The 16,340-nt window shown below is 67.5% G+C and overlaps 3 protein-coding genes across 3 annotated transcripts; all 3 read left to right on the forward strand.

Annotated features, from left to right (window-relative positions):
• Window positions 1-39: 39 nt before the first annotated feature.
• On the forward strand, window positions 40-7,987 carry PROB1 (proline rich basic protein 1). The gene is made up of 5 exons (XM_077186606.1): window positions 40-203; window positions 1,013-1,151; window positions 1,576-1,606; window positions 3,567-6,215; window positions 6,357-7,987. The coding sequence occupies exons 1-5, from the start codon at window positions 40-42 to the stop codon at window positions 7,985-7,987; spliced, it is 4,614 nt and encodes a 1,537-aa protein (XP_077042721.1).
• Window positions 7,988-8,906: 919 nt separating this feature from the next.
• Window positions 8,907-10,336, forward strand: MZB1 (marginal zone B and B1 cell specific protein). Its single transcript, XM_054642925.2, has 4 exons — window positions 8,907-9,156; window positions 9,440-9,546; window positions 9,715-9,819; window positions 9,896-10,336. The coding sequence occupies exons 1-4, from the start codon at window positions 8,965-8,967 to the stop codon at window positions 10,068-10,070; spliced, it is 579 nt and encodes a 192-aa protein (XP_054498900.2). The 5' UTR covers window positions 8,907-8,964; the 3' UTR covers window positions 10,071-10,336.
• Window positions 10,330-15,529, forward strand: SLC23A1 (solute carrier family 23 member 1). The gene is given in 18 exon segments (XM_054642924.2): window positions 10,330-10,385; window positions 10,388-10,453; window positions 10,456-10,476; window positions 10,479-10,525; window positions 10,998-11,069; window positions 11,257-11,361; window positions 11,451-11,608; window positions 11,679-11,767; window positions 11,844-11,911; window positions 12,729-12,910; window positions 13,478-13,598; window positions 13,702-13,858; window positions 14,036-14,183; window positions 14,303-14,408; window positions 14,492-14,621; window positions 14,784-14,927; window positions 15,064-15,159; window positions 15,273-15,529. Coding segments are annotated over 18 exon segments (2,004 nt in total). The 5' UTR covers window position 10,330; the 3' UTR covers window positions 15,512-15,529.
• Window positions 15,530-16,340: the final 811 nt, after the last annotated feature.

Here is a 16,340-nt window from a genome sequence, read left to right on the forward strand (position 1 = left end):
GGAGGAGAGGCGGCCGCCATTTGCCGCGGGGTGCGGGACATGGCCGAGGGCTTGGGATGGGGATCGGGGCTGGGATCAGGATCGGGGCCTGAGCCCTGCCCGCGTGTGAGGGACCGGAGGGCCCGTGTGGGCGGGGCCTGCGCTCCCGCCCTCATGGCAGGGGCGGGGTCTGTGCGGGCCCCGCCCCAGGGCCTGCACGTGACGTGGGCTCGGCGGGAACGGAATGGGGAACGGGACTGAGGGCTGGGAATGGACACGGGACTGGGAACGGGACTGAGGGCTGGGAACGGGACACGGGACTGGGAATGGGACACAGGACTGGGAACGGAACTGAGGGCTGGGAATGGGACACGGGACTGGGAATGGGACACGGGACTGGGAACGGGACTGAGGGCTGGGAATGGGACACGGGACTGAGGGCTGGGAATGGGACACGGGACTGTGAACGGGACTGAGGGCTGGGAATGGACACGGGACTGGGTACGGGACACGGGACTGGGAACGGAACTGAGGGCTGGGAATGGGACACGGGACTGAGGGCTGGGAATGGGACACGGGACTGGGAACGGGACACGGGACTGGGAACGGGACACGGGACTGGGAACGGGTCACGGGACTGGGAATGGGACTGAGGGCTGGGAATGGGACACGGGACTGGGAACGGGACTGAGGGCTGGGAACGAGACTGAGGGCTGGGAATGGGACACAGCATTGGGAACGGGACACGGGACTGGGAATGGGACTGAGGGCTGGGAACGGGACACGGGACTGGGAATGGGACACGGGATCGAGAACGGGACAAGGGATTGGTAACGGGACAAGGGACTGAGAAGGGAGCAGGGAGCGGAACAGGGAATGGGGCAGGGAACAGGACAGGGGGCTGGGAACGGGGCTTGGAACGGGACAGGGAGCTGAAACGGGACAAGGGGGCTGGGAACAGGACAGGGGGCTGGGAACAGGACAGGGGGCTGGGAGCGGGGCTGGCCCCTGACACGGGGCCGTGTGGCCGCAGGTCCCCCCTGCCCCGCCTGTCCCAGCCCGGCCCCGCTCTCTGGCCCGCGGCTCTGGGCTCGCAGCCCTGCCCGGGCATCGCCCCTGTGCCCCAGCCCCGGCAGAGCGGGGCCGCCCTGGGACAGCCTGGCACGGGGCCGGTGGGTCCCTCCTGTCACACCGCGCCCGGGGCTGTCCCAGTGCTCCCGGGGCTGCTGCCGTGTCCCGGATGCCCCGGTCCCTCCTGAACGGAGGCGGCTCTGAAAACCCCTGCCAAGCTGGGCCGGTGTTTCCTGCTCCTCCGGAGCTGCAAAAAGTAGCTCCAGCGTGGGAGAGGCACATCCTGCTTTCAGCAGCTACCAGCAGCCTTCCTCCTCCTCCTCCTCCTCCTCACTGCTCGTGCCAGGCTTGCCAGCACTGAGGTGAGCACACACCGAGCTGGCACGAAATCCAGGTTAATAAGCAAATGCAGTGGTGAGGCTTCAGGCAGTATCACGCTGGCTTAAACATAAATGAGCATTTAATTAGCAAGTGTGGCTCAGCCGGGGTCCACCCGCTGTTCTGTAACGTGTTTGTGCCCCACAGGCACAGCCCAGCCTGCTCTGGGTGCTGGGAGGTGCTGGTTGGGTTTCGTCTGGCAGGAGGAGCCCAAGGGTCTCTGCATGGCCTCCACACCGAGGGACAAACCCGGGAGCAGCAGGAGGAGGTGCAGGTGTGCAGCGTGCCCTGGGCTGGTGGCAGCCTGGGGCTGCAGCCAGGGCAGTGACAGCAATGCCCGGCCAGTTCTGCTGCTCCCACAGCACCCCCAGAGGGGCTGCTCACAGCATCCTCAGGATCCCAGAATCACAGCCTGGTGTGGGTTGGAAAGAACCCCAAAGGCCACTCCCTTCCATCCCCTGCCATGGCAGGGACACCTTCCACTGTCCCAGGTGCTCCAAGCCCCAATGTCCAGCCTGGCCTGCCAGGGATCCAGGGGCAGCCACAGCTGCTCTGGGCACCCTGTGCCAGGGCCTGCCCACCCTCACAGGGAACAATTCCCAATTCCCAATATCCCACCTAATTCTGCCCTGTACCAGTATGAAGCCATTCCCTGTGTCCTGTCCCTCCATCCCTTGTCCCCAGTCCCCTCTCCAGCTCTCCTGGAGCCCCTTCAGGCCCTGGAAGGGGCTCTGAGCTCTCCCTGGATCCTTCTCTGGTCCAGGTGAGCACCCCCAGCTCTCCCAGCCTTTCCCCTGCCTCACTCCAAAAGTGCTCAGCACAGTCCTTGCTGCTGCTGCTGCTGCTGTGACACCCAGGTCCTGCTAAGACCACAATGGTCACAGTGACAACAGCTGTGACAAGTGACACAGCCGGAGGCTGCGAGGGTGGCAGGAGAGCAGCACCTGACACCCGGCTGTGCTGTCCACCCCACTGTCCATCCTCTGTCCACTCACTGTCCACCCCACTGTCCATCCCCTGTCCATCCCCTGTCCATGTGCTCCCTGGCACTCACTGTGGGAGCTGTGGGAGGTGGGCTGGCCCCAGACACCTCCTGGAGCCCTGTGGAGAAGCAGGGCCAGGAATGGCAACCCCAGCACCACCCTGGCAGTCCGTGCCTGTGCCTGACCATGAAGAAAGGGATTTGGGGGTTTGAAATCCCACATACACACTCCTTCTTGCACAAGGCCACCGCACCAGTGAGCGCTGCCCACGGCAGGTCCCCTGCAGTCCCTGTGGGCACAAATGCCACCTGCAAGCCCAGCCCAGCTCAGCAGGGAAGGGTTAAGTGCCAGCCCAGCTCTACGGGAAGCTTTCCTCTCCTCCTTGCCAAGGTTTAATTTTAGTCCCTGCATGAACCCAGAGGACGTGGGCATCGGGTTGCTCTGGGACTGGCAGCACTGGGGAGCACCTGCTGCTGCTGTTTCATGGCAAAAATTCCCCCAAAAGCTGGGACTGGGCTGCACCAGCAGCACTTGGGGTGGGCAAGCTGCAGAGATCCTCATGTCACCCCAGCCACCCCACCACTGGCATGGGGTGTCCCCAAAAACGACACATGGTTGCAGTCCTTTGGTCAGCTCCTGTGAATCCCAGCGCTGCTCCATGCCCGGGTTGATCCCAAGCCTTGAGTTTGCTCCTGGCGGCTTGGATTGGCTGTGGGGGAGCTCCTGCTTGGGGCAGGGTGTGTTTAGGGGAAAGCCCAGCTGGACACACCATTGCTGTGGCGAGGTGGGCAATGGCACCGGGAAGGGAGCCGTGGTGGGGATGGAGCTGCAGCTCGGGGTCCTGCCGTGCCCTCAGCACCGCGGATGGGACATCCCCAGAGGGGTCTGCGGGTCCCCCCGCCCCGGGGCAGCCCAGCCGTTCCATGGGGTCACACCCAGGAGCTGTATGGGGTATCCTGGGACCTGTGTGGGGTGCCCTGGGACCTGTCCTGCGGTCTGGCTCCACAGCGGGGCGGGATGAGGGGCAGGGATGAGCCGGCGGCCCCCGGCAGGTCCCCGAGGCTGGGGGCGGCGGTGGCATCCCTGCAATGCGCTTGGCATCGGCTGCCCCGGCTGGCGCTGACCGAGTCCATGTGATCCGGGGCTTGCTCTGAGTCGCCGCCGGGTCCAGCCGCCGGGACGGCGAGGGAGGCAGAAGGTCGAGCCAGCGGCCCCGGCAGAGCGGCCCCGGCCCCGAGCAGGGCTCCCCGGCACCGGCCGAAGCCCCCGCGCTGCTCGCTGCCACCATGCCCCGCGGGAAGAGGGAGCCGGTGCTGCTGTCCCCCGCCGAGCTGCCCGGCCCCCAGGGCGAGGGTCCCCGCGCGGCTGGGGACGGCCGGCGCTCCGCGGAGGAGGAAGAGGAGGAGGACGGACACCTCCCGGGGCTGCCCCGCGACGACCTCACCAAGAGCATGTCGAGCTCCTCCTTGTCCTCCTACCACTCCGCCCTGTGCTCGGACGGCACGGAGACCTTCAAGGACTGCCTGGAGTTCCTGGACGAGGAGGGATCGCCCGGCCGGGCTGTCCCGGCCCGCTGGGCTCCGGCGGGGGCCCCCGGCGCGCCCCCACCGCCCGGCCCCCTCTCCCGCCCGCAGCGGGCTCAGCTGTCCAGCGCGGCTAAGAATAGCCCAGCGCCGGGCCAGGGGGGCAGGATGGGTCCCCTCGGTGGGGACCGGCAGCCTGTGCCGGCCGCGGCCGCCGCCGGGGAGCCGGCCGTGCCCCGGCAGCCCGGGGCGATGCTCGCCGCGGCTCCCAGCGACTCCGACGAGGTGGACGGCGAGGTGCAGGCGCTGACGGCCAGGGCTTTCCGCAGCCTCTCGGGGCTCCCCGGAGCTCGACTCGACATGTGCAGCTCCCACACCTCCTCCAGCCTCTCCAACTCGCTGTCGGAGGACGGCGGGCGGCCGCGGCGGTGGCCGGCGGGGGCCGGGGAGCCCCGGGGCGCGGCGACAGCTCTGCACGGCAGGGTGGGATGGCCTTTCCCCGCCGGCGTGGACGGGGAGCTGCTGGGCAAGGAGCAGTTCGAGTGCGTGGATGTGGAGCTGGAGAACGGCGAGGCCAGGAAGGGCCACGGCAAGAAGAGGACGGTGCCCAAGCGCCAGATCCTGCTGAAGAGGAAGGAGAGGAAGGAGACGGGCTTTGGCCCGCGGGGGGATGGCCCAGCGCCCCAGCCCCCTGCCAGGAAGGAGCCCCCCAGCAAGGGCAGAGCCGTCGGCGAGGACTTCAGGTTCAACTACCAGCAGTTCATGAAGGCGGCGTCCCTGGAGGCCGGCACCGACAGGACCAGGGCGGCCTCGTGCCTGGTGAAAAACGTCCTGGCCAAGAAGATGCAGTACGAGCAGCGCATCAAGATGGAGCAGAAGGGGCTGCGGGGCAGCTCGACCTCCTCGGGGCCGTCCTCCGCCGGCACCGACCTGCTGGGGGACGGTCTGGAGGGCAAGTCCAGCTCGCTGTCCCGCTCGGACTGCAGCTTCTCGGCCGAGGACCTGCGGGGCGGCGGGATGCCGGTGGCCACGGTGGCCGCGGGGAGCACCGCCACCACCACCCATCCCACCAAGGGCGTGGTGCTCAGCGAGGCGACGAGGGAGACCGTCTGCAACCTGAGGAAGACGTTCAACGAGCTCAACCAGAGGATGAAGTACCAGGAGGTGCTGGAGGGCCGCTGGCTGCCCGCGGCCGCGGAGGAGCACACGTCGGAGAGGATCTGCTACCAGCGCGCCCGCGCCTTGTTCGAAGCCCAGCCCGGGGTGGGGAAGGTGCTGGATGTCGCCCCCCGGTTTGCGAGGGCGCCGAGGCCGTGGCCCAGCTTGAAGGAGCGAGCCATCGGCCCCATCCATTCCCAAAGCCTCCCCTTCAAGGCCGAGAGCCGGGCGCTCCCCGCCACCCCGCCGCGCCGCCCCTTCGCCTCCTCCCGGGCGCAGGGGGCGAGGCCGCTGCCCCAGAGCCAGCCGGAGAAGCCACCGGCAGTGCCCCGCCGGCCGCCCAGCCCCGGCACCCCCCCGGAACCCCGGGGGTCCCCGCCAGCCGCGCCCCCCAAGCCGCAGGAGAAGGGGAAGGGGCGCGTCCCGCAGCCCCGGGACGTGCGCAAGCTGGTGAAGAGCAGCTACAGCCTCAAGTTCGGGACTGCCGGCGGCTCCCGCGGCACCGTGGCACCGGCGAGCAGCGGGGAGCCGCCGCCAGCCACCCCTCTGGTCATCCACTGCACCTCGGTCCGCCGGGAGCCGCCGCCGGAGCCGGCGGGGGAGGAGATGCCGGCAGCCCCCGCCGAGGGGCCCGCAAGGCCCCCGGGCAGCCCCGCCAAGCCCCCCCACAGCTCCCCCATCAACATCACGAGGGTCCAGGCCACGCGGAGGGGAGCGGCACCCCCGGAGGAGCCGCCGGCGTCGCCCCCGCGCCGGGAGCGGAGCGAGCTCCGGCTGCCCCCGCGGGCCCCGGCGGCCGAGCGGGTGCCGCACGTGGAGACCCATCTGCACGTCCTGGTGGGCCGGCCGGGCCGGGAGAGCTCCCCGGCCCAGAGCAGCGCGGTGCTGCGGGCAGAGAAGACCGTTCTGCTGCCGCCGCCGCCGCCGAGTCCCGCCGAGGGGAAGGAGGTGCGCGGCCGCGGCGGCAGCGGAGCGCTCCCCGCTGCCGAAGGGCCGGAGTCGCTGGGACAGCGGCCCCGCAGCGGGGACAGCCGGGACCCCCGAGCCGGAGCCCCGGGCGGCAGCAGCGCTCGGCCGCGGCCGGCGGAGCCGGGGACGAGGAGCGCGGCAGAGCCCGGGGCCGGCGAGCAGAGGCAGCAGCAGCCCGGTGGCTCCGGCCCCGCCGCGCCGCTCCGAGCCGGGGACAGCGGCGAAGGCTCCCCTGGGCGGCTGCCGGAGCACAGGGAGGCCTGGGAGCACTCGCCGCTGTGGCCGGCGGCTACAGAGCCCTACCCGCCCGCTGCCCCGGCAGAGAACTCCAACTACTTGGCAATCCCCGAGAGAGCCCCCAAATCCACGCTTATGCCAAAGCTGTCCTCGGTCCCCAACCCAGGCAGTGCATCCTTTGGGACCCCCTTTGTCCCCATCCCGGCCAGTGCCTCTTTTGGGGCTCCCTCAGCCCCCAACCCAGCCAGTGCCTCTTTTGGGACCTCCATGGTCACCAACGTGACCAGCTCATCCTTTGGCTTCCCATCAGCCTCCAGTCTGGCCAGTACGTCATTTGGGGCCCCCTTGGTTTCCAACTCCAACAAGTCTTTTGGGGCCCCTCTGGTGCCCAACCTGTGCAGCACATCCTTTGGGAATCCCTTGGTCCCAAATCCATCCAGTGCATCCTTTGGGAATCCCGTGGTCCCCAATCCATCCAGTGCATCCTTTGGGAACCCCTTGGTCCCAAATCCATCCAGTGCATCCTTTGGGTCCCCACTGGCCCCCAATCCATCCAGTGCATCCTTTGGGAACCCTTTGATCCCCAATCCATCCAGTGCATCCTTTGGGAACCCCTTGGTCCCCAATCCATCCAGTGCATCCTTTGGGTCCCCACTGGCCCCCAATCCATCCAGTGCATCCTTTGGGAACCCTTTGATCCCCAATCCATCCAGTGCATCCTTTGGGAACCCCTTGGTCCCCAATCCATCCAGTGCATCCTTTGGGTCCCCTTTGGTCCCCAATCCATCCAGTGCATCCTTTGGGAACCCCTTGGTCCCCAATCCATCCAGTGCATCCTTTGGGAACCCCTTGATCCCCAACCCAGGCAGCTCATCCTTTGGGTCCCCCTTGGTCAGCAACCCAGTCCCCACTTCCCTTGGGCATCCATCAATCTCCAACGTGGCCGGCTCTTTCTTTGGATCCCCTTTTGTCCCCAGTCCTGCCAGCGCTCCGCTGGGAACCGGTGCCTATGCCCTTCCTGGTGGGGAAGTGCCCTGGAGCAAGCCCAGCCCTGAGCCCCTCCTGCCCCGACCCCCCGAGGGCTCGGCTGCTATGGACCCCCCAGCCCAGCCCCACCTGGAGGATGCTCCTCCTTTCCTCAGGAGGAGCGATGGTCCCTCGCCGAGCGGGAGGAGCAGGCAAAGCCCCCCCAAGCCCTTCCCCGCCGCCGTGCCCGCCCAGCGGAGGATGCTCGTGGATCCCAGCAGCGGGAAGTGCTACTACATGGAGCCGCCGCGGCAGCCCCAGATGAAAACACTCTACGACCCCGAGACCGGGCAGTACCTGGAGGTGCTGGTCCCACCGGTGGCATCACACACCGGGCTCTACCAGGCACCTTTCAACCCGCTGGTCATGGCCCCGGGGGTCTACGGCCCATCCTACGCACCCTACGGCGGCTTCCCGGGGCTCCCGGCACCGCCGCCCTCCGCCCCCTCTCCGCCGCACCCCTCGCTGCCGGCTGCCGACAACCCCGGGAGCCCCGGCTCCGCTCCCAAGGGCGAGGGGTCGTCCCCTGCCGGGGGTCCCGACTGCGGCTACCTGGAGAGCCTGTACTACATCCCCACGGGCATGCGGGCCAGCCCCGGCCCCGAGCAGCCCCCGGCCCGCGCCAGCCCTGCCGCGCCCGAGGGATCGCTGCTCCGGATGTGACGGGACGGAGCCGCCGGGATGTCCCTTCCCTTGGCCCGGTTTAGCCCAAAGTCAGCATCACCCCTGGCACGGGAGAGCCTCCCTGCCCACGGCTGAGCTGGCAGAGCGCCGAGGGGTAGCGGGCACTGGCTGGACTTCCCTGGCTTCTCATGGAAACGGGGACAGAAAGGGTGTGTTCGGTGTCTGCAGCTGGCAGCCCTCCCTAGGGGGACATGGAGGTGTGGCCCCGGCCAGCAAAGGGACCACAGAGGCCCCGCTTCCCCCTGTCCTGCCAGTCCCATCCCAAGGATGACCCGGGCTGGTTTGCACAGGGGGTGATGGCCTGGCCACCCCCAGCTCCCCCAACCACAGCTGCAGCACAGACACCCCAAAATAGTAATAAAAATGCTGAAAGAGCTTTAAATCTGCTTCTTCATGCTGTGCTTGTGTGGTCTGTAAAGGGAGGCGAGGGGCACTTGGAACCTGCAATCCTTTTGTCTGTCTTGGAGTGTCCACCAGATAAATCCCAGTGCCGAGGAGCAGGAGGGGACTCTGCAGCCATCAGTGAGCCCTAAACCCCAAACCCCAGCCCTGAGCGCCAAACCAGAACCATGAACCACAACCACAACCATGAGGCCAAACCACAACCATGAGCCTCAAACCCCAGTCCTTAACCCCAAATCCCAGCTCTGAACCCTAAATCCTCACCCAGCCCCTGCCCCTGTAAGTCCACACCATCCCAGGAAGGACTGAGGTTGAGGGGAAGGGATCAGGCTGAGTTTTACAGGACTGAATTGCAGCAAAAACCTCCTGGAGAGGGGGCACCCCCTGCACACCCCCCCTTCCTGCCGCGACGCCCGGGTCGGACGGGCCGCCCCAGCCGGATGCAGGTGTGTGCTGGCCGCGCCTCGGGGCCGCTCGCCAGTCCCGGGGGGTTTGTAGCCCGCCCCGGGGGTTTGTAGCCACCCCACGCCTCCGCCCCGCGCTGTCGGAGCAGGATGCGGGCGGCGCTGGCAGCGTGGCTGGTGCTGAGCCTGCTGGGGGGGACAGGGGCCGAGGACACGTGCGGGGACCCCCCCGCAGCCGCGTCCCGCTCGGTGCCCGCGCCCCAGCTCAGCCCCGAGGAGCGGCTCTCGCCCCACATGCCCGAATCCCTGCGCTGTGACGCCTGCCACGCCATCGCCTTCCAGGTGGGGACCGGGGACACGGCACCCCAAAAGCGGCAGTGAGAACCCCTGTGGGGAAGCTTTAGCGTGGGGAGATGCTGCTGCTCCTCTGGGGCACGCCCCTGCTGGAGATTCTCATCGGCACCTTAAAAAAGCCTTTTGGGGCTCCTCATGGACCCTCTGACCCAGATGTGCTTCAACTGCTGGGGCTGCACAGAAGGGGGTGCAGAGCGCAGCCCCGCGCGGGAGCGGGGTCACGGACAGGCTGCCACCCTCAGTGCCCCGATTCTGCCTTTTCTCACCCCAGATTGAGGAGCAGCTGCGCAAGGCAGAGGGGAAGGTGGGCAAGAAGACTCTGAAGGAGTCGGACTACATAGAGGTGCTGGAGAGGACCTGCTCACAGGACTGGGAGAGGTGAGCAGGGTGTCCCTGGGATGGGGGTGTCCCTGGGATCTGGGTGATCCCAGCTACAGGCGAGTCCCCAGGGGTCAGAATGTCCCCGAGGACGGCGGTGCCCGAGGGATCAGAGTGCCCCGGGGTGTCCCCAGCGACCATTTTGCCTCCAACCCCCTCTCCCCGCAGTTACGGGGTGCTGGAGCTGGACGGGGAGAAGCGGCTGTCGGGGCCGGGGCTGCCGAGCCAGCAGTCCCTGAGCGTGCTGGTGTCGGGGGGACCGTGGCCGGGCAGGTGAGTCGGGGTTTGGCGGTGCAGGGGGGTCGGGCACCGTCCCCTCGCCTCCAGGTGACCCCGCGGCTCCTCGCAGGCTCTCCAAGCTGTGCCACGGCTACGTGGGCGAGCGCGGCGAGGCGCAGATTTACGGCGCGCACCGGCGGGGCCCGGCCGCGCTGCGGCAGCTGCTGTGCCACGGCGACAAGGGACCGTGCGCCGGCCGCAAGGAGCGCCCGGACCCCCGCAAGGCGCTGCAGAACGAGCTGTAGCCCGGCGTGGTTAATGCTTAATGCCCCGGCGACCTTCGGAGCCGACTTCGTCCCCAGCGGGAGCCGACACGTGCCGGGGGTGGGCGCCTTGCGGGTGTCGCTTGTCACCGATGTCGCCGCTGTCGCTCGAGGCGCGGCCCGGCCGTGCCCGCAGCAGCGCGGACTCCGTTCCGGCGAGCGGGGAATTACTCTGTAACCACGGGCTCTAATGTTTCACCGGGCCCTGCTCCGGGCGGGGGCAGCCCCAATTAAAGGAGTTAATGGCTGATCCGTGCCGGGGCTGCGCTCGCCGCTTTCACAACCCCCAGCCAATGGCCGCCCTCCCCCCGCCGCCGCCACCGCCCGGCCGGGGACTAAAGTCCTTCCCACGGCCATAAAACCCCCCGAGCAGCGACAGCGCCGCCGGGAATCGTCGGAGAATGGGGACCCGCTCGGGAGACCTGGCTCAGCCCCAGGTGAATGCAGGCGCCGTCCCTGTCCCCATCCCATCCCTTCCTCGGTGTCATCCCAGGGCGGTGGGGAGGGAGGTGGTGGCCAGGCACACCCACGCCAGCGATGGCCAGCTCAGGGTCAGGATGCCCTGCTGGGGCTGGCAAAGGCCAGGGGGAGCGTGGGGACTGCGGTGAATCGCGGGACCAAGGGGCCACGCTGGAATGCTGCGGCTGGGACTGACCGTGCCACCTTTCCCATCACCGGCGGGGGGATCCCCCTCCAGACTTTCCAGGAACAAAATACAACGCAGGGATCGGTGGGTTTGGGAGCCCAGGCTCCTCCTGGAGGTCAGAGCGGGCACCGGGTGGGACTGACAGGAAACACGCTGGGCCACGGCCCGGTGTCACCCGCGTCCCTCAGAGCAGAGCCCAGCCCCTCTCCCGAGGGACACCCGGGTCCACACTGACCCAGCTCCTCCCTCGTCCCCACTGCCAGAATGGGAACTTGGCTCTGGCCCCCGCGGGCTCCCCGCACGCCCCTGGGAAGGAGCTGCCTGTGGCGGGCAGGGTGAGTACCGGGGCACCCCGTGGGCAGCACCACACCCCAAATCCATCTGTGACACACCTGCGGATGGAGCCCGGCCAGCCGGGACCCCTCCCATCCCTGCGGGCACAGGGGCTCCCGTGGGGCACGGTGGGGTGCCCGTCCCTGCACGGAGCCCCAGGGTGAGACAGGCTGAGCTGTGCCCCCCCAGCAGGACCCCGGGGCGGGCACCAGGCCCCCCCGGCCGGAGGTGGACATGCTCTACAGGATCGAGGACGTGCCCCCCTGGTACCTCTGCATCCTGCTCGGCTTCCAGGTACGGCCTGGAAAGTGTCAGACCCCAAATCCCCGTTCCCCATGTTGTGGGGCACCCCCAGCCCCGCTGAGCCCCCCCTCGCCCCCCAGCACTACCTGACCTGCTTCAGCGGGACCATCGCCGTCCCCTTCCTGCTGGCCGAGAGCCTGTGCGTGGGCAAGGACCAGCTGACCGTCAGCTACCTCATCGGCACCATCTTCACCTGCGTGGGCATCACCACCCTCATCCAGACCACCGTGGGCATCAGGTAGAGCCGCGGCCCCGCGGGCCCCCTGCCCAGCCCCGGGCCCGGGCGCAGGATCCCTCTGTCCCCCCAGGCTGCCGCTCTTCCAGGCCAGCGCCCTGGCCTTCCTCGTCCCCGCCAAGTCTATCCTGGCCCTGGACAAGTGGCGATGCCCACCTGAAGGTGAGGGCAGGGGGGTGCAGGGGGTGTCCGGCTGCTCCCCGACCCCCAGGACCACCTCACCGCCCTTCATCCCCAGAGGAGATCTATGGCAACTGGTCCCTGCCGCTCAACACGTCCCACATCTGGCAGCCCCGCATGCGAGAGGTACATCCTGCACCATCCTGCCACCCCCTGCCACCATCCTGCCACCACCTTGCCACCCCCTGCCACAATCCTGCCACCACCCTGCCACCACCCTGCCACCACACTGCCACCACCACACTGCCACTCCCTGCCACCACCCTGCCACGACCCTGCCACCAACCTGCCACAATCCTGCCACCACACTGCCACCACCCTGCCACCACCCTGCCACCAACCTGCCACAATCCTGCCACCATCCTGCCACCACACTGCCACCACCCTGCACCACACTGCCACAATCCTGCCACCATCCTGCACCATCCTGCCACCCCCTGCCACCCCCTGCCACAATTCTGCCACCACCCTGCCACCACCCTGCCACAATCCTGCCATCACCCTGTCACCACCCTGCCACAATCCTGCCACCACACTGCCACCACACTGCCACCCCCTGCCACCACACTGCCACCACACTGCCACCACACTGCCACCCCCTGCCACCACACTGCCACCACACTGCCACCAACCGGCCACCAACCTGCCACAATCCTGCCACCATCCTGCACCATCCTGCCACCCCCTGCCACCCCCTGCCATCCCCTGCCACAATCCTGCCATCACCCTGTCACCACCCTGTCACCACCCTGCACCACCCTGCCACCCCCTGCCACAATCCTGCCACCACCCTGCCACCACCCTGCCACAATCCTGCCATCACCCTGTCACCACCCTGCACCACCCTGCCACCACCCTGCCACCATCCTGCCACCACCCCGTGGCACCCTGACTCCCTGGCAGGCTGCTGACGCCCTCTCCTGTGCCTCTCCATGTCCTGCAGATCCAGGGGGCCATCATGGTGTCCAGTCTGGTGGAAGTGGTCATCGGGCTGCTGGGGCTCCCTGGGGCACTGCTCAGCTACATCGGGCCGCTGACCGTCACCCCCACCGTGTCCCTCATCGGACTCTCCGTTTTCCAGGCAGCCGGAGACCGGGCTGGCTCCCACTGGGGCATCTCTGTGCTGTATGGCATGGGGACAGGGGGAACATGGGGACAGGGGGGAGGCTTGTCCAACACAGAGCCAGGAAGGTGTCAGGGGTATGAGGTGATGCCTTGTGAAGGCTGCCCTAGAACAGAGACTAGAGAGTTAAAGAATAAAGCAGGGATTTATTAGGAGGCCTCAATGGATCCACCTTGGGCAGCACAAGAGCCCAGCCAGGGCTGCACCCAAGATGAACCAAAATGGTCACAAAATGCATGACCGGTCACGGGGTCTCACACTTTTATAAGTTCTGCTCCATTTGCACCTTGCAGTTCATTGTCCAATTCCAGCTTTAGCCCATGCAGTCCCATCCTTCTTGTTTTTCTCTCCTCAGCCCACGGTTTTTTTTGCTCTTGGGCCTGAGGTTTGGATCATTTGTCCTTGGTCCCCAGCTAGAGAAGGAATTGTTTTGTCTCCCTGCTCTGTGCACAGAGCTCACCATCCCATAATATGAAGCTCAGACCGACACACTAAAGCAGCACAGAATGTGAAAAATATAAAAGCTGAAACCTGAGGCATCAGAGGGATCCCATCTATCTCTTCCCCAGGACCATTTTCCTGATTGTCCTGTTTGCCCAGTACCTGCGGCAGGTCGCCATCTGCCTGCCCGGCTACCGGCGGGGCCACGGCTTTGTCCTGCTCCGCATCCAGATCTTCAAGATGTTCCCGGTAGGGACTGGCTGAGAGCATCCTGGGGCGGCCCCACATTCCCCCGTTTGCCCCCAGGCGGGCTCGGGAGCGGTGCGGGAGGGTGCCGGTGTGTGCCCTGCAGATCATCCTGGCCATCATGCTGGTGTGGCTGATCTGCTACGTGCTGACCCGCACCGGAGTCTTCCCCAGCCGGCCCGAGGAGTACGGCTACAAGGCCAGGACGGACGCCCGCGGGGAGATCCTGTCCGTGGCACCCTGGTTCCGTGTCCCTTACCCCTGTGAGTGCCCGGCGGCGCCCTGGGGCCCCGATACCCCTTTGCCCTGGGGATGCGGGGACCTGGTGCAGCATCACCGGGGCTGGGGAACACCCGGGGGGGTTCAAAGTGGCACCGGTGAGCACCGGTGGGGGGGTCCTGGGCTGTCCCCAACCCTGAGCTGTTCTGCCCCCCGGGCAGGCCAGTGGGGGCTGCCCACGGTGACCTCAGCAGCCGTGCTGGGCATGTTCAGTGCCACGCTGGCGGGCATCATCGAGTCCATCGGGGACTACTACTCCTGTGCCCGGCTGGCAGGAGCGCCCCCGCCCCCTGTGCACGCCATTAACAGGTACAGCCGGCTGCTCCCCCCTCCACGGCACCTCACTCGCACGGCGGCATCCCTGGACACCGGTCAGGGATGCTGCAGGACAGTGGAATGGGCACCAGCCCCACCGTGTTGTTCCCCAGGGGCATTTTCACCGAGGGCATCTCCTGCATCATCGCGGGGCTCTTGGGAACCGGCAATGGCTCCACGTCCTCAAGCCCCAACATCGGAGTCCTGGGCATCACCAAGGTACCGGGGCCGGGGAGGGTCCCGGCTCGGCCGGGGGGCGCAGGCACCGTCACCCGTCACCTGCTGCCGGTGTCCGTGTGCAGGTGGGGAGCAGGAGGGTGATCCAGTACGGCGCCGGGATCATGCTCCTGCTGGGCACCATCGGCAAATTCACGGCGCTCTTCGCCTCCCTGCCCGACCCCGTGCTCGGCGGGATGTTCTGCACCTTATTCGGTAACTGTCTGCCCCAAACGCAGCCCTGGGCCACGTCCCGGCAGCCTCGGGGGCTGGTGAGCCCAAGGCCGGGTTTGGGAGGAACGGGGGCCCCTCGCAGCCTCCCCGCGGCTGGGGCAGCCCCCGGCACCTCCGCCTGCATCGCCGCGTCTCTGCCGGCAGGAATGATCACGGCCGTCGGCCTCTCCAACCTGCAGTTCGTCGACATGAACTCCTCCCGAAACCTCTTCGTGCTGGGTTTTGCCATGTTTTTCGGGCTGACGCTGCCAAACTACCTGGATTCCCACCCCGGGGCCATTAACACAGGTACCGCCCCACAGGGAGCCGCAGTTTGGGAGTTTGGGGAGAGAGGAGGGCAGATCTGCCGGCGCTCGCCCACCCGGGGAGCAGCGGGGAAATCCGGCTCCTCACAGCACCCCGGCTCCGTCCCACGCTGCCGCAGGTGTCCCCGAGCTGGACCAGATCCTGACGGTGCTGCTGACCACGGAGATGTTCGTCGGGGGCACCATCGCCTTCGTCCTGGACAACACCATCCCGGGTAACCAAGCACACGGGCGGGCAGGGGGAAGCAGCGGGGCTGGGGCAGGTTCCTGTCGACTTAGAGCTGCCAAGGGGGATGGCAGGGCCGGGGTGACACCGGACACCCCGCAGGGACGCAGGAGGAACGAGGGCTGGTGCAGTGGAAGGCAGGAGCGCACTCGGACAGCTCGAGCAGCGCCAGCCTGAGGAGCTACGACTTCCCCTTCGGCATGGGCGCGGTGCGGAGCAGCCGCTGGCTCCGGAACGTGCCCATCTGCCCGGTGTTCACCGGGTTCAGGGCCCGGCCGGGGGGCAGCGGCGCGGCGGCCGCAGAGGGCCCGGACGGGGGCTCGGTGTGCACCAAGGTCTGAGCCAGGGGAGGCTCCCGGCAGGTCCCGCCCCAGCGCCGGAGGAGCCGAGCCGAGCTCCCGGGGGAGCTCCCGGGGGGCTCTCGGGGTTCGGTAGCGCCCACCAAGGCCGCAGCCAAGGCTGCCGGCGCTCGGCTCGAACGCAGGGCTAGGGAAACACAACGCTGCTCTTGGGGCACAGCCTGGGGACCGCCACCCCGTGCCATGCTCCACCCGAAGCTTCAGCTGGCTGAGACTCGTCCAGCGCTTGCTGAAGCCCGTCAGCCGCATCGGAGCCAGCCAGAGCCCCGGGGCCACCGACTCCCACCCGGGGCTACGGATTTTCACCGTGCTGTGCCCTCGGCTCCGGCACGGTGAGCCAGCAGCTGGCACGGGCTCTGCGTGGGGCAGTGTCCAGACCAGCCTTAGGATGCCTAACTTAAGATGATACATTAAAAACGATAATATATTCAAGTGCACGTGCCCCACCGGTGTCTGTGCTGCCTCCTGCACTGTTTCCTCGTTCTTTGTGCACCTTTGACCGTGCTCCTCCTGGGCTGCCAGGCACTCGGACACCCTGGAGTTCTTCCAGGTGGGCTCTGCCTGAACCCGGGGCTGTGGGAGACGCAGCTCAGCACAAGCCCTCGGCAAACCCTTCCTGGCCCGGGAGCTCTGGAGCGCTGGCCCTGTCCTGGCTGTGCTGGTGACACTGCCCCATGCCCCAGGCTGCTCTCAGCCGCAGGCACGGAGGTGGCTGACCCACACCACAGCGGGGTCAGGCCAGTCCTTGGCCTGGATTTAGCACCAAAGTTGAGCTGAGGCAAAATTGCACAACCCTGTCACAGCCCGGGGT

The sequence above is a fragment of the Agelaius phoeniceus genome, chromosome 15 (genome assembly GCF_051311805.1).
Source record: "Agelaius phoeniceus isolate bAgePho1 chromosome 15, bAgePho1.hap1, whole genome shotgun sequence".
Lineage (NCBI taxonomy): Eukaryota > Metazoa > Chordata > Aves > Passeriformes > Icteridae > Agelaius > Agelaius phoeniceus.

What these genes read in the sequence shown, in the direction of transcription:
- MZB1 (XM_054642925.2), top strand. Translation starts at nt 8,965, where the DNA reads ATGCGGGCGGCGCTGGCAGCGTGGCTGGTGCTGAGCCTGCTGGGGGGG. An exon ending in GCCACGCCATCGCCTTCCAG is followed by an intron (nt 9,157 to 9,439) that starts GTGGGGACCGGG and finishes TTCTCACCCCAG; the next exon opens with ATTGAGGAGCAGCTGCGCAA. An exon ending in TGCTCACAGGACTGGGAGAG is followed by an intron (nt 9,547 to 9,714) that starts GTGAGCAGGGTG and finishes CTCTCCCCGCAG; the next exon opens with TTACGGGGTGCTGGAGCTGG.
- PROB1 (XM_077186606.1), top strand. Translation starts at nt 40, where the DNA reads ATGGCCGAGGGCTTGGGATGGGGATCGGGGCTGGGATCAGGATCGGGG. An exon ending in GACAGCCTGGCACGGGGCCG is followed by an intron (nt 1,152 to 1,575) that starts GTGGGTCCCTCC and finishes TGTGCCCCACAG; the next exon opens with GCACAGCCCAGCCTGCTCTG. An exon ending in CCTGCTCTGGGTGCTGGGAG is followed by an intron (nt 1,607 to 3,566) that starts GTGCTGGTTGGG and finishes GCTTGCTCTGAG; the next exon opens with TCGCCGCCGGGTCCAGCCGC.